General features: G+C 37.5%; 1 protein-coding gene across 2 annotated transcripts in view; it reads right to left on the bottom strand.

Annotated features, from left to right (window-relative positions):
* Positions 1 to 15,794, bottom strand: part of Map3k2 (mitogen-activated protein kinase kinase kinase 2) — a 63,544-nt gene that overhangs the window by 20,456 nt on the left and 27,294 nt on the right. For both annotated transcript variants that reach the window (XM_008830648.3, XM_008830649.3), the window contains 7 exons: positions 13,092 to 13,205; positions 12,044 to 12,131; positions 7,967 to 8,097; positions 6,761 to 6,840; positions 4,823 to 4,890; positions 4,574 to 4,666; positions 1,799 to 2,005 (listed from right to left, as the gene is read on the bottom strand). In XM_008830648.3, the coding sequence (XP_008828870.1) occupies positions 1,799 to 2,005; positions 4,574 to 4,666; positions 4,823 to 4,890; positions 6,761 to 6,840; positions 7,967 to 8,097; positions 12,044 to 12,131; positions 13,092 to 13,205 (781 nt within the window). The remainder of the gene's footprint in view (positions 1 to 1,798; positions 2,006 to 4,573; positions 4,667 to 4,822; positions 4,891 to 6,760; positions 6,841 to 7,966; positions 8,098 to 12,043; positions 12,132 to 13,091; positions 13,206 to 15,794) is intronic.

Below are 15,794 nucleotides of genomic sequence, written 5' to 3'. Positions count from 1 at the left end.
ACTGAGTACAATATTGTATAACTGTAATAATTCAACTGTAAACCTAAAAAGTTACAGCCAATTTTGAAAGAGATGCATCTTAGCTCAGGAAATTGTTTTGAATATGGCAATGCTATGGTAATGAAATGCTTCTTAAAGTATGTGGTTATTAAATAAATAATTTTTTTAAATCTGCAAATAAATATTGGAAGAATTTATTACCAGCAGACTTGAATTACAAGGTTAAATTTAATTCTTCAAGCAAAAGTAACTTTTTAACTGACTGAATCTACATTAAGATCTATACAAGCAGGTAAATTGAAGGTATATTACTAAAGACATATAAAATATTCTTCCTTATATTCAAATCACCTTAAAGACAGCTGTCAAAAGCAAAAATAATAGCAGTGTAGTGGGACTATAGATGTAAAAGTAAAGTATGAGAGCACTAGCACAAAAAGGGATTTGGATCATGCAAATTTTTCTCAAATAAGTATCTCCAAGCAGGAATCCGTGAGATAGTGATCACATTATAAAGTTCAGTTTTTTGCAATCTGGTCTTTCTTACCACTACAGTCTATTCCCATTGTTTCAAGAAGATAGCCCCCAAATAAGCAAAAATGTGTCTGTGAGAGTATTTCTAGAGATACTTAACTGAAGAGGGAAGACCCACCATGAATGTGGGTATGATCATGCCATGGGCTGAGGTTCAAACTGAGATAAAAGGACAAAATAAGCTAGCACCAGCACCAGCATTCATGTCTGCTTCCTGACTACAAACGCAATGTGACCAGCCTCTTCACATTCCCACCACTGCACCTTCCCTTCCCTGATGGACTTTATCAAAATAAGTTCTTCTTTCCTGACAGTGCTTTGTTCAGGTATTTTGTCACAGCAATAAGAAAAGTAACTAATACACATCCTTAACTAGTGTTACGGTTGTAATGTGAAATGCTTCCTACACACACACACACACACACACACACACACACACACACACACACAGGCTCATACACTGAATGCCTGCTGGTGGCAATAATTTTGGGAGGTTCTGCAAAGCTAAGGAGGTGGGTGGGGCCTACCCAGAAATAATGTCACTGGGGGAGGTTGGGGGGGCCAGGAGGAGGGTGTCTCTGAATGTCTGAAGGGGGTACCTCATCTCCAGTCTTCTGTTTCTTGTCCACCATGAGGTGAGTACCCTCTACCAAAGTGTATTTTGCCTTACAATAGACACAGAATTGATGAAGCCAAGGACTAGGGACTAAAACCTTAAGCCTAAATAAATCCTCCCTTAAATTGTTTCTGTAAGGTATTCTGTCAGTGATAAAGTCTAAACACATTCATCAATTTCTACCCAGATTTAGGATCTAGATTTAAGTACTGGGATTATGAGTTTAGAGCACTGGCTGCTCTTGCAAAGGACCTGGGTTCGGTTCCCAGCACCCACATAGTAGCTAACAACTGTCTGAAACTCCAGGATCTAGATTAAATATTATACTGTAATTCTTTCTCCATAAACCAATCTCCCTGTTAAACAATGTCTTAGAAGTCTCATATGAAATCTCAGTGCTAGGCACCAGATATGTGGAACAGAATGAATGAGGCTAACTAGTTAGTAATAATTTTCCCAATAAAAGTGAAGGACAATTAGCTAAGGCAATTAGTAGTGATACCCACAAACACCCGACAGCCTAGCCACCTTTAAAAACACTTTTATCTCCTTTTAGGAGTCTGTTTCTTCCTGAGGATTGACTTCCCATTTTTTTCCCTGTTAACATAAAATTCTGCAAAGGTTCTGTTACACATTTCTATTACTTACAACGGCTGGGTGGGCTGATGTCCATCACAGTCAAAGTAGGATTGTCTATGTCACTTCCCCTCCTTCTTATTCGACTGTCATCATACTCTGGGGTGAAGATACTGCTTCCACTACTAGTGCTTAAGGAGTGATCAGTAGGACTAAAACTCACAGGAGACCGGAAGCTGGTGCCCTGAGTCCTTCTAGCTCTTGGAAAAGTTTTACGACCTACAAAATGAAAACAGAATTAACTTACTCCTTTTATTAGTATTCTGTACGTTTAAGATACTTTAAAAAAAATCTACTTTAAAAAGTACAATAATATTAAAAAGCTGGTCTGATGGTGAATGCCTTTAGTCCCAGCACTCAGGAAGCAGAGGCAGGCAGATCTCTGTGAAACTGAAGCCAATGTGGCTAGCATAGCAAGATCCAGGCCATCTAGGCTACAGGGAGATCTTCTCTCAAAAAAAGGCGTGGGGGGAGAGGAGACTGGGGACAGGACTGAGAGATGGCACTGGCTGCTCTTGCAGGACCAGGGTTCAGGTCCTATCACCCACATGGCCACTAACAACTGTCAGTAACTCCAGTTCCAGGGGCCCAACACCTTCTTCTGGCCTCTGTGAGCATTGGAGGACACAGCTGCCCTTAAAAAAATGCAGGCAACACTCATACACATAATTTTTTTTTTAATCTATAATGTGGGAACAAGAATATTCCCTGAAACAGGCTCAAAAACTGAAATAACAATTATGGGGGGGGGGAATATAAATCATACAAATTCAAGTACTCTTAGTGGTAAATGCACATGTAAGTGTACATAAAAAACATAGAGGAAACCCTTCACTTTTGAAGAAGGGAAAAAATTCTCATTTCTTATAATGGCTATAAAATAAACATAAAACCAAATGGAAAGTTATAGGTAGCACAGAGATACTGGCACATCCACATTTATTTACAATAGCAAAGAAATGGAATCAGCTTAGATGTACATCAATAGAAAAATGGATAATGAAAGCATGGTATATATGCACAATGGAATTTTTTGAACTAAAGAAAAATAAAATTTATAATTAAAATAAAGAGGGGGATGTGGACCCAGAAAGCATTATAACAAGTGAAATAACCCAGACTCAGCAAAACTAAAACGACATATCCTCTATATGAGTCTAACTCTTAATGTTTATCTGTATGAATATAAGTGGGTGTGAGAGTGGGTAAAGGCTATGAAACTAGACAGGAGACCACAAAAGGGGAAAAGAGGTAAGAGGAATGTGGGGGAAGGCAAAAGGCTAAGTTCCATGAAAATGGAAAGGAGGTTACTGGGGTGGAAGAGAACTCAGTGAGGGGCAAGGGGACAGAGAAGGGTATCAATCAATAAAAATAAATTTTGTTTGAAAAATACCATAATGAAACCTAATACTTTATATGCTAATTTTTAAAAAGAAAGTTATAGGTAGCAATTTAACATTTTAAATTTATAAGGTTGGGGTTAAAGGCACATACTGCTATCCCTAGCTTTTAAGGTGAGTTCTGTGTATCCAAACTCAGGTTTTTGTGTTTTTTTTGTTTTTTTTGGTTTTTTTTTTGTCTTTTTGAGACAGGGTCTGCCTGTAGCTCCAGCTGTCCTGGAACTCACTATGTAGACCAGGCTGGCCTTGAACTCACAGAGATCCGCCTGCCTCTGCCCCCCGAGTGCTGGGATTAAAGGTGTGCGCCACCATGCCTGGCTTTAAATTTATATATTTTTAACTTGTGTGTGTGATGTTGTGTATGTATGTAGTATGTGCACATGGGCATACAGGTGCACGTGTTCACATGTATGTACAGGCCCAAGGTCAACATCAGGTATCTTCCTCAATTCTCTTCATCTTTATTTTTGAGAAAATTATTTTGGGGACAACCTGAAACTTACCAATTTGGCTAGGCTGGCTAGCTAATGAGCTTCAGGTATCCACTTGTCTCCACATCCTCCCCCCTCAAGGTTGGGGTTAAAGGCACATACTGCTATCCCTAGCTTTTAAGGTGAGTTCTGTGTATCCAAACTCAGGTTTTTGTGTTTTTTTTGTTTTTTTTGGTTTTTTTTTTGTCTTTTTGAGACAGGGTCTCCCTGTAGCCCCAGCTGTCCTGGAACTCACTATGTAGACCAGGCTGGCCTTGAACTCACAGAGATTCACGGGCCTCTGCCTCCCAAGTTCTGGGACTAAAGGTGTGAGCAGGTTTTTGTGTTTTTTGCACAGAACTTTCCAACTGAATTACCTCCTGAGACCCAGTTTTCTTAAAGGGGCAATGCAAATATGAATTTTGCCATTAAGGAGTAATTTTCTATTAATATGATTTTCAATCATTCTTTTATAGGGAAATCTTTCCCTATAAAAGTAGGCATAAAGCTACAATATTACTTTGGTTTAATTTTAACCCAATTTCCTCAAAAAACTTTTGGGGGGTTGACAGGGATCAAATATGAGTATTATGCTAGACAAGTACTCTACTAAGCTACATCCTTTTTTTTTTTTTCTTTGATGCAGAGTCTCACTATGTAGTTACGGCTAGCCTTGAATTTGATTATGTAGACCAGGATGGCCTTGAGCACACAGAGATCTGCCTTCCTCTGCTAGGAATAAGGTAAATGCCACTATACCTGGCAAAGGTATTTTTTGTTTGTTTTAAAACCAGACAATGAAGTGACGAGAAAAAATTATTTGGTATCACAAATAAGAGGTTTTCAAAACATTGGGCTCACCTTTAGTGTATCTGAGAACGCTGACCTGTTCTTGTATCTAACTGCTAGAAACTTACCGTCATTGTATTCTTGATGATTATATGAAACATGGTATCTTCTTGGATATGTCCCTCCTTTTCCAAACTTCTCAAAGATAGGGTTATCATAGTCTGTTAAGACATATGAGAATGCTATTGTTAAAAAGTCAAATATTTTTAATAAGGAAAAGTACATTCATAAATTTTATTTGATTTTTTTTTTTAAAGAACTCCCCTTCCCAGTCAAAACAGGATGTAAACAATCAAACGTGGAATTTATGGTCTAACCTGAAAACTCCTGATGATTATCTGGGTAGCTCTGGGCCCTAGGCATTCGTGATTTCGGATAGCTCTCTCTATAAACAGAAAATGTAACATTAAGAGAGGATACATAAGAAAACATTTTTAAAGATCTTTAAGGAATATCTGTATTTCCAGGTGTATTCACAAGTATATATGTAAAGGGGCTCACTTCAAAATTAACATAAATACAAAAAGGAAGAAACTTCTTCTGAAACAATTATATGATACGTGAACAAGAAGCCTGGCTTTAAAATTAGCCTACTGAGTACAGTGGTTAAGAATGAAGTATTTTGGAATCATAGGCATTTAGAAGCACTTTTATTTCAATCTAATATTGCAAATCATTTTTTTTCTGAGACTGTTTCTACATCTATACAAAGGACATATTTTCTAACTCTTCAAATGTACAAAGCCAAGTATTCAGGACAGTACACTAAAAAATTTCTTTTCTTTCTTTTTTGAGACTGGAGGGAGACAATGGATTTCCCTGAATTTCTTAAATGTTTGATGCAGATACTGATACAGACAGGTTTCATGTGTATGGATAAAAGGAAAGTAAACATGAATTCCCAAATAGAATTATCTATTCAGGATCTGTTTTCATAAAGGAATCCCAAAGGAGATTAAACAGGTGAAAATGATTCTGTCCTACAGGGTGACTATCAAAACAATGTCCTATTGAGAACAAGAGGGAACACCCTTGTAACATGCACAAATGAACTTCATGCTGCTCATGCTTGCTCCTCAACAGGTACTGCACAAAAGAAAAATACTTAAATTTTTGAAATGCCAACCTACACTCACAATTACCTAGAATGTAAGTTATTTCTAATCCAGTTACAGAATAAAAATAGTTCTAAATAGGTGACCCAACTCAAGAAAACTCTAGCTAGATGAGGTAGCGTGTGATGAGGTAGCGTGTGACTGTAATCCAGCACTTGGACACCAGCTACAGGTAGATGGTGTGGTGTTTTGAGTAAGAATGTCTCTCAAAGACTCAAATATTTTAACACTTGGTCCCTAGTTGATGCTGTTTTGGGGGTTTACAGGGTGTGGCCTTGTTGGGGGGGAAGTATGTCACTGAGGGATGGGCCTTCAGGGTTTATAGTCTGGCTCTGCTGAGGGGGAGGGGGGGGGAGGGGGAGGGGGAGAAACAACACAAGACAAGGGCTAGTGAAATGGCACAGCCCATAAATGTACTTGTCAAATAAGCCTGGAGATGAGTTCTATCCCCAGATCCCATATAACGGTAGGAGGAGAGAACCAATTCCATCAAGTTGTCCTCAGACCTCCACATGTGCACATACCATGCAAAAATGAAAAAGTGCACACACACACATACAATAAAGAAAGGAAGAAAGAAATTGTCAAAATCAAACAAATGAAAATTTTGGTAAGTTTCATGAGCTTAAAATAAATATACATAAATCCTAAGTTTGCATTTGCCTCCAAACAATTTCAGCAAGCACAAATAATCAAAAATAGCATATCTTTTAAAAAATATTTTGTTATTTTTACGTTATATGTGTGTGCAGTATTGACTGCACGTATGTAAGTGCACCGTGTCATGCAATGCCCATGGAAGTCAGAAGAAGACATCGATCCCCTGGAACTTGTGTTATGGATGATTGTTAGCTGCCATGTGGGTGCTGGGAACTGAATCCAGGTCCTCTGCAAGAGCAGCCAGTGCTCTTAATTGCTAACTCATCTCTCCAGTCCCATAATGAGATATCTTTAATAAAAATACTGAGTTCTGTGAGGTTAAAAAATTTATTCAAGATACAGAAAACTTCACTTTGCATCAATGTAGACAATTAACTGCTCTTGTGAATGTAGCATAAAAGAATTACTGATAACTCTACATGCTGTGGTATATGAATACTTATTCATCTGAACTAAAAGACAAACTATAATCAACATTACCCATCCAAAGGACTATCAAGTGATGGACAACTTCCTGAGCCAGAATTTTCTGGACTGCTTAAAGATAATGGATCCAGCATCTAGGAAAATAAAGAGGTCCACCATGATTCTATCTGAAAATAACCAAAAGTTACTTTAAAACACCTGCTTAAGGCATAACTCATATAACATAAATTATACCCATTTAAAATGGATAATTCAATGGCTCTTGGGAAATTGAGAAATGTACACAACTTTCGGCACAATTTTAGAACTCCTCCAGTACCTTCAAAAGAAACTCCATAACCAATAGCATTTTAGAGCATTATTCTTATTTGTAAATTTTATTTTTATTTTGTGTGTATGAGTGCTTTAACTGCATGTATGTAAGTGAATGTTGTGCAATGCCCACAAAGGCCAGAAGACGGCATCAGACACCCTGAAACTGGAGTTATAGATAGTTGTTAGCTGCCATGTGTGGGTGCTGGGAACTAAGCCTGGGTCCTCTGCAAGAGTAGTCAGTGCTCTTAACCACTAAGCCATCTCTCCAGCCCCTAGTGTTACTCATTTTAAAATGTCTTGTATACAGAAGCCATGACTACCAAATTCACCAAAAGAAAAATATACTTTTTCTACAGTCTATTAGTTAAGTAATTAAAGCTAAAATATTTCACATTAAGTTTGCTTACTGAATACTAGAAAATGGCCCCACTCAGATAAGATGAAGATTCAGTCACTGCTACATTAGAAAATGTAAACTACCCGCAGTACTATAAGCATGCAATAAAATGTAAGGACTTAACAACTCCATGAAAACATCTTAATACTACAAAACTGAAGCATTTAAAAAATATATTAGAGTTTACAAACTTCAGCTTCAAAAAGTTAAGTATTTATAATCTTTGAAGTAATCATTAAAAATCTGAATGTTAGTTAATCTAGGATTACAAAACAAATGTATTCATTCATTTATGGATGAGTAATATAGGAAAACTAGCTTTAGTCCAGTATTTTTCTTTATATATCAACATATAAAAGCACATATAAATTAATGAGATTTTTTTCCTTTTTTTTCATTATTTTTTCACTTAGGAAGATAGAGGATTAGAGAAAAGGTAGGCCACATATACATACATGTGCACCCACCCTAGGTGTCTGCCAAATCACATTGATTCTGAACAGTTTATCTTTAGATAAAATGAAAAACAGCACCCAACTCCAGCTTACTTGGTCCATGCTCTCTGGGATGAATTCTCCTTCACTGTTGATGCTAGTGAATGACCCGTTCCGAGCAACCTGATGCAGTTCATCTGGAATGTATCCTGGGGGAGGGGAACTTCTATCCCTATTAGTGGGACCTCAAAGAGAAAAATGGTTACGATTTTACCAATGTAAGCAAGGAAACCGATTTTTGTTTCAATTACATAGACTACATTCCTTTAAAAAAAAGTTTATATTCTTATTTTTCTTAATGTGTATGTGTACGTGTGTGTGTAAATCTATGCATATGTGGGGGGGGGGGGGAGCAGAGGACAGAGAGGGAGACAGATTCCCCGGAGACAGAGTTACAAGTGGTTGTAAGCCACCCAGCAAGAGTAGCAAAGACTCTTAACCACTAAGCCATCTCTCCAGCTCCCTAGCGTATATTTCTAACTACATGAAAGTAACTTTAGCAAATGAAATCCAGTGTGCAAAAAAACTTAATCAGAATGTTCAACTTCAAATCTTTCTACAGCCTTTCTCAACTACTACTCTACGGCATTATTTACCTAATTATAATATAATACGAATAAATACTCATATTTTTCTGGCTGCTGACAACCACTAATAACACACTATGGAATCTTTTTATCAACACCATTGCTTTTGAGTATCTGGAGGTAATTTGTATATGTCAGTCTTTAACATAATTTATGGCTAACATCATGAGGTAGTGAAAGAATAAGTGCTCTGCAGTCAGAGCTAGGTTTAAATTCCAGTGCAAGGTGCTGTATGCACTTTGGCAGCTGGTCTGCTTTCCCATCTATGAACATAGTACTACACCCCTTCTTTGTAAGGATGCTGTGATGGGAAAATCATTCAATATGAACATATGCTATGCACACTGGGCTCTAAGATATGCTTTCCATTCCCTCTGTATAATCTTCAGAAATCTAAAGTGAGATTGCTTCTTAATCATCTGGCCCCTATTATGATATGTTCAATTTTGAATCATGGATCTTATTTTTGATTACTTGAACCATGTTTTTGTTGTAAGCTCTTTTCCTTTAATTGAAATTTCTTCATTATTTAAGAAAAAAATGTAGAGTCTGGCATTCACTTAATATAGTTCATTTAGCCGGGCACGGTGGCGCACACCTTTAATCTCAGCACTTGGGAGGCAGAGGCATGCAGATCTTTTTGAGTTCAAGGCCAGCCTGGTCTACATAGCGAGCTCCAGGCTGGCTGGGGCTACAGAGAGACCCTGTCTCAAAAGACAACAAAAAAGATAGTTCATTTAATTAGTCATAATTCTTATAAAACAATAATGTTATCTTTACCTGGTTCTCTGGAAACGATACTTTATTAACACAGTTCAGGAAAGTTATGCAAGCATTTAAGTTCTATTTAAAGCAAAAAACAAAAACAAAAAACCTCAACAACCTTTAGCTATATAAAGGGGGTAATTTTTCAGTATATGCTAGCATTTGTTAAACTGGGGTAAAGAGCAAAAAAGTTAAGTAAAATATGTACAGATATCATCTACATTGTCTGAAAAAGGGTATGGGCTCAGTTTTAGGTCAGGTTAACTTAAGTTTTCTTTTTTTTTTTTTTTAATTTTATGTGTATCCGTGTATTGCCTGCATATAGGTAAGTGCACCCTGTACCCGTGTCATGCAATGCCCACAGAGGACAGAAGAGGCTGTCAGATTCCCTGGGACTGGAGTTACAGACAGTTGTTCACTGCCATGTGGGTGCTGGGATTCGAACCCGGGTCTTCTGCAAGAACAGTGTTCTTAACCACTGAGCCATCTCTCCAGCCCGACTTAAGTTTTTTAACAACTACAACCACAACCACCACATGGTCCCTAGCACTTTCACTCTTTCCATATATTCTTGCTCATAAAAGTCAATATACTCAACTACTAAAAGAAGAAAAGGGAGAAAGGTGACTATGAAAACTGCTTCATCACCTTACTTGGCAACTCCTTTTTCTTAACTTTTGTAATTGGGCATGTTCTAGACAATTTCCTTTTTCTTTCTTTTTTTAAATTTTTTTTATTATTTTTATTTTATGTGTATGTGTGTATTGCCTGCATGTAGGTAAGTGCATCCATGTCATGCAATGCCCGCAGAGGTCAGAAGAGGCTGTCAGATCCCCTGGGACTGGAGTTACGGACAGTTGTTAACTGCCATGTGGGTGCTGGGATTCAAACCAGGGTCTTCTGCAAGAACAGTCAGTGTTCTTAACTGCTGAGTCATCTCTCCAGCCCCATCCTTTTTCTTTCTTATCCTGGCACCAAAGTTAAACAGGAATACTTCTGGTATGTTAATTTAAGGAATTCAAGATGGCAATTAAATCATGCATTTAAGCCTTTTCTAACAAAACTGAAATGAATCAACTGTTCTTATTTTACGATAGGTTCTATAAAGAAGAAAATGTACAGTTAACAGCAGTTGTGCGTTCTAATTTGGAAAGCAAAATCTACTTTACAAGTGTCCTCCATTTACGGCTCTAATCACATGGTATAAAGGTGAAAACAAAGGTACTCATCTAATGCCATGAGTCAGAGAGCTGGAATTTGAAATCTAGTATCTCAAATATTCTTTTCACCATTTTTAAAGTATCTATTCTTTCACTGCCTCTTCTGTTCCAGTCACTTTTGAATTTTCAACCAAATTTTTTACTATGTCTTGCTCTCTTGCTCTTCCCCATTCACCTGTCTCCCCTTTGCTACTGCTTTTCCCTTTCAAATCTATCCCTCATACATGAGCTCATGCTATCTCAAATGACTATATCCTCTGCCCTACCTGTTAAAAATATTTTTCCACATTCTTTGAGCAATGAAATGTTTCTGCCTTATAAGACTGTAGACTACCAATGGTTTTGTATTTTTAATGATCTTTTTAAAAGATTTACTTTATTTTTAAAAATATTTTTACTGAGTTTTTGTGCATTTCATACAATGGATCTTAATCAAATTGAGACACCACACCACCACCACATTATTTTATTTATATATATAAAGTCAAGCATTTCTACCCAGATGTCCCTCAACGCAAGTTCACCCACTGGGGTCTAGTTAGCCTATCTAGAGTTTCTCCCTTTCTGACCAACTCTCCCTTACCCAGCAGTAATCAGCTGCCAATACTTCCTAACCAAAGTTGTGGCCTCCTGCCCATTTCCCCAGTTATATGCTAGTTTTTGTCTGAGTTTGAATAGGTCTTGTGCATGCTGTCACCATTGCTGTAAGTTCACATGAGCAAGTTCCCAGAGGCCTGGAAATCTCTGTTTCCTTATGTTCATGCATCAACACAAGCTCTTACAATCTTTCCGTCCCCTCCTCTGCAATGGTCCCGAGTCATGGGTGAGTAAGGTTTAATATAGGAGTCCTATCCAGGGTGTGTGTGTGTCTAGTTGTATACAAGGGCATGTGCATGCAAGTTTCAGAGAAGGCCAGAAGAGAGCATCAGAGTCCCATGGAGCTGGAGTTACCCATGGACATGGGTACTAGGAACCTCTGCAAGAGCAGTAAGCACTCATAACCACTGAGGCATCTCTAATCCCTGGCAAATGATTTCTACAATGTGATAACAACCATAGGAGAGAGGAGTTAAGAATACCTCTATCTAGCCCATTTGTCACTAATAAAGCCATCTCACAATAGAGCACACAAGATTTCTATTTCTTTATATCATAAGCTTAATCATAAAATTGAATATTAAGAAAGTCATAATAAAGCAGTCTAGAAATTCTCAGCAATCTTTCAAAGTATTTTTTAGCAATAACTAAAACCCAAGAATTTAGGAACTTAAAATCTAGCCTATTAATTTCAATGTCCTACAATTACTTAATTTTTCCCCTATTTATAAATTAAAACTTCAAGATTTTATTTGAATTCTTGAATATTAAAATACTGACTGTACAATATGTGAAAATATTTTCTCAAGGACATTAGCTACGAGGAAATAGTTAATGTATAGAAATTACAGAGACTATAAGGAGCTATTTATCAACGATATGTCTTGCTGTTGCCTTATATTAAAAGATGGGAAGGAATCAAGAAATCGCTCATTTAATGACTCAGAAACTGGTTTTCTCACCTACTACAGACAGCCGTTTTTTCCTCTCTGTTCCAAGTGCTGTATTATCCAAATCTTCTGGTGATGGCAATGGTTCTAAATTAGTATCCTACAAAAAAGGAGGACAATTAATGCTATTCTTCCCATATAAGGCTTTAAACAGAATGTCCCCACTGCCCGACAATATAACCTAACTACTCTGTATTCTTACTGGGCCTTATCAAATCTACTTTTAAGCATTTTTTTTTTCAAGGTTTTCACTTGTTTTTATTAGAAATGTTCCCATATTCTCAAATGCTAATTTAGCAAAATAGATACATACTATGCAACAATACATGTGTCTTCCCTTACTGTGTAATTGAGAAAAAACAAAACCTAAATATTAACTTTGAGAACATAGGAGGTAAGTATCTGTTTAAGGACATAAGTGATACTTCTATACATATGGCTATTAGACAAATGATTTGAGGTTTTATGGAAATAGTGAACTCTTTAAAATTTCATCAGAAGGAGTGGCACAATACCTACCATCCCGGCTATTTGGAAGGCTGAAGCAGAAAGACCACTTGAGTCCAAGAACTCAAGGCCAACCTGGGGAATATAGTGAGACTCTGTCTCAAAAGAGAAAGACATTTCAGGGCCTACAAGATGGCTCGGTGGGTAAGAGGTCTTGCCACCAAGCCTGATGACCAGAGTTCAATCCCCAGAACATGATGGAAGTGAAGAACTGACCTTCACATATGTGCCAGTGACATGCACCCCCATTCCCACCCCAACCACAAAATAAATGTTAAAAAAAATTATTTTTAAGATATTTTGGTCCTAACATAATTCTTCCTAAGTTGCCAGATTCTAGTAGTTTTACATGTATATTTTTTCTTTTGATATATTCTTATTTGTAATTGTAACTGTGTAGCTTTGAAGAGCAAGGACATTAAACTACAGCAATGAAAAATATAAATTTGCATTTAAACTTATTGAAAATGTATTGACTACAGAATAACTGATTCATATACTAACTTTTACAAATTTTGTAACTTTTATTGAGAAACAAAATCCCAATTCATACCTGTATACTTCCATTTATTACAAGTAATATCTTGAGACTCTTCATGTGAATACTACGATCCAGCAGTTCCACAGCTTTGTCTAAGTCATCTTGAGTAGTTAATGGAATTACCAGCTAAACAAAAAGGAGACCGGAATCATGCAGCCATTACACCAGACCAAGCTCTTTCATGAGCATCTCCATTACTATGGGATTATAAACCTCAAAGCTTTTAGTTCTTTATTACTGTAATGAAAGTCTGCAGAGTAGTATTGTTTCTAGACTTTGTTTTCTAGCCTATCACCACTAAAATCTAAAAATGAATATGAAGTTAAGTTGTTTGCCATTTAAATTATTCTCTTCCAGTAAATATATTTAAAAATTATTCTATGATACTTTTGTAATATTGCTAAATTTAAGGTATAGTATGTTGACCCCTAATTAGGAGGCATACACATAAACTATATAAAGATCTACTTTTCATCTGCGTGGATAAAATTCTTAATTCTTTTTCTAGTAATAACCACAGAATTTATACTTTCACCTGGTGTACTTATAACAAACCAAGTATCAGTGACAGCTGATGGAAAGGTGTCACTAACAACATATCTGCAATCTATAGTTCACTTGGTATTCACTTTTAGTATGGTCTATAAAAATAATGTGATTCACTTCCGAGACATTAGGTTTAAGTTCAAGTAAGAAGCTATTTAGACAATTTCTCACTAATGATTTGTTCTTAATAAGAAAATGCTGCCCAGGTATAAGACTTTAAATCCTACGCCTAAACAACTCTGAAGTCCCTACCTGCAGCCAAAAGAAAAAACTACTGTTCTTATCTAAAAATTAAATGATGGCTGAATTTCTTCTCTCTCTCCCTATCTAGGGGTCATTTGGGAGGGAATCCATACTGCAATTCTAGTCACTCCAACAACTATCAAAGTGCTTGAAAAGCAAATCCTGAGTCTATCCATGGCAGTCAAAAGAAAAATGAGGAGAAACCATAGATGGATACATTTAGAAGCCCTCATCAAGAAACTCTGATTTGAAAATTTGCCCTGTTCTGACTTCTCCTGGTTCCCTGCCTACTATTTGTGCCTAACTACTCTTGCCTTTACTTCTCTTCCCACTCCTTGACCCACTAATATCCATCCTCCTCATTATGATTAATCCATGCTTTTTAAATTTATTCAGGACAGAATCAATGAGATGACCCTATCGTCAGTGAACCCCACTAATATCCATCCTCCTCACTATGATTATTCCATGCTTTTTAAATTTATTCAGGACAGAATCAATGAGATGACCCTATCGTCAGTAAACCAAATGCTCTTAACCAAATTCCCTAGGTCTCCTACCACTGTCTGCCCACCTGACCCCCACATTTCAGACTAATGTTTTTCGTTTTTAAGACTACCCCTCTTTGCCCATGTCCCAGTCCAGCAGGAAATGGCTAAAGAAAGACCACCATCACCCCTTATCATCAACAAAAGGCTGGAAAGCTAGGTTCCTGACAGGCTCCTAAACTGGCAGGGCAGCTCCTGACATTCTAAAATGGTGGGTCTGGGCTTAGCCAGGGGAGGAGAAAGTCCCTCTGCTTATTGGAAGACCAACCACTCTGGAGCTAAACTACCCATCCTAACTGCCTATAAAAGATGTCTGACCTCCCCTGCTGTTTCTCTGCTCCCCAAGAGGCAGGCAGCCCAGTGGTCTGTTTGCTCTCAAATAAATTGCTGTCCCCGATGGCTGGGGGTGGAATGTGTGTGTGGGGGGGGGGGGTATAATTCACACAATTTAAGAAAATCAAAATCTAAAGTCACCTTTGCAGCTTAAGAAGGCTCTGTCGATAATATCACTCCATTGGAAGAGGAACATTGTAAAAACAAGTGAACATTTGTTACACCTATTTAATCATCCTTACTATGCAAAACATACAAAACATTTAAATGCAAAGCCTAGTTAACAGAGGATCCTCTGCAGTATAAATTCCTTAAGGACAAGGACCCCTCCAGCAGAAAACAGCAAAGTGTAGACCCCTTGGCAAATGCTGTTTACTAAGAACTATGGGGTGAACACTAGAATTGCACCCAAGCCCAAGAACAGTTTGAATGAGAAATATCCCCAAAAGGCTCTGGTATTTATAACGCTTTATCCCTAGTTGGTGGCACTGTTTGGGGAGGTTATGGGGAAGTGCAGCCTTGCTGAAGGAAGTACATTACAGGGGGCAGTTTTAAGGGTTTATAGCCTAACCCCACTTCCTGTTTGCTCTCTCTGCATCCTATGTGTAAATGGAGATGTGATTCTCAGCTTCCCGTGCTGACTGTCTTGCTGCCATGGACTGTCCTTCTAGAAACATAAGCCCAAAGAAACTCTTCCATAAGTCTCTTATGGTCCTGGTGTTTTATCACAGCAACAAAATGTAACTAATATAGTATGTAATCATTCTACAGATTTCTTCATGAAAATGCCCATTTTTTAGAAAGCTGCCATTTGGGAGAGTGAAGCAGGAGAACTGACAGAAGTTCAAGGTCACCTCAAGTTAGATAGTTGAGTACCAAGGCTACATGGCAAGACCCTGCCTCCAAAAAAAATAATAAAAATCAGAAAAAAGAAAAAAGCTGCTAAGTACAAATACAAATCAGTATAAATCTGAACTCTGTCATATATTCTGCTTACATCTGCTCACTCTCTACTTGAAACTGTATTCCCAATTTCTATTGTAGC

The sequence above is a fragment of the Nannospalax galili genome, unplaced genomic scaffold (genome assembly GCF_000622305.1).
Source record: "Nannospalax galili isolate Female #2095 unplaced genomic scaffold, S.galili_v1.0 scaffold1615, whole genome shotgun sequence".
In the NCBI taxonomy this organism is placed as follows: Eukaryota; Metazoa; Chordata; class Mammalia; order Rodentia; family Spalacidae; genus Nannospalax; species Nannospalax galili.
This window is presented reverse-complemented; position numbering and strand designations above follow the sequence as displayed.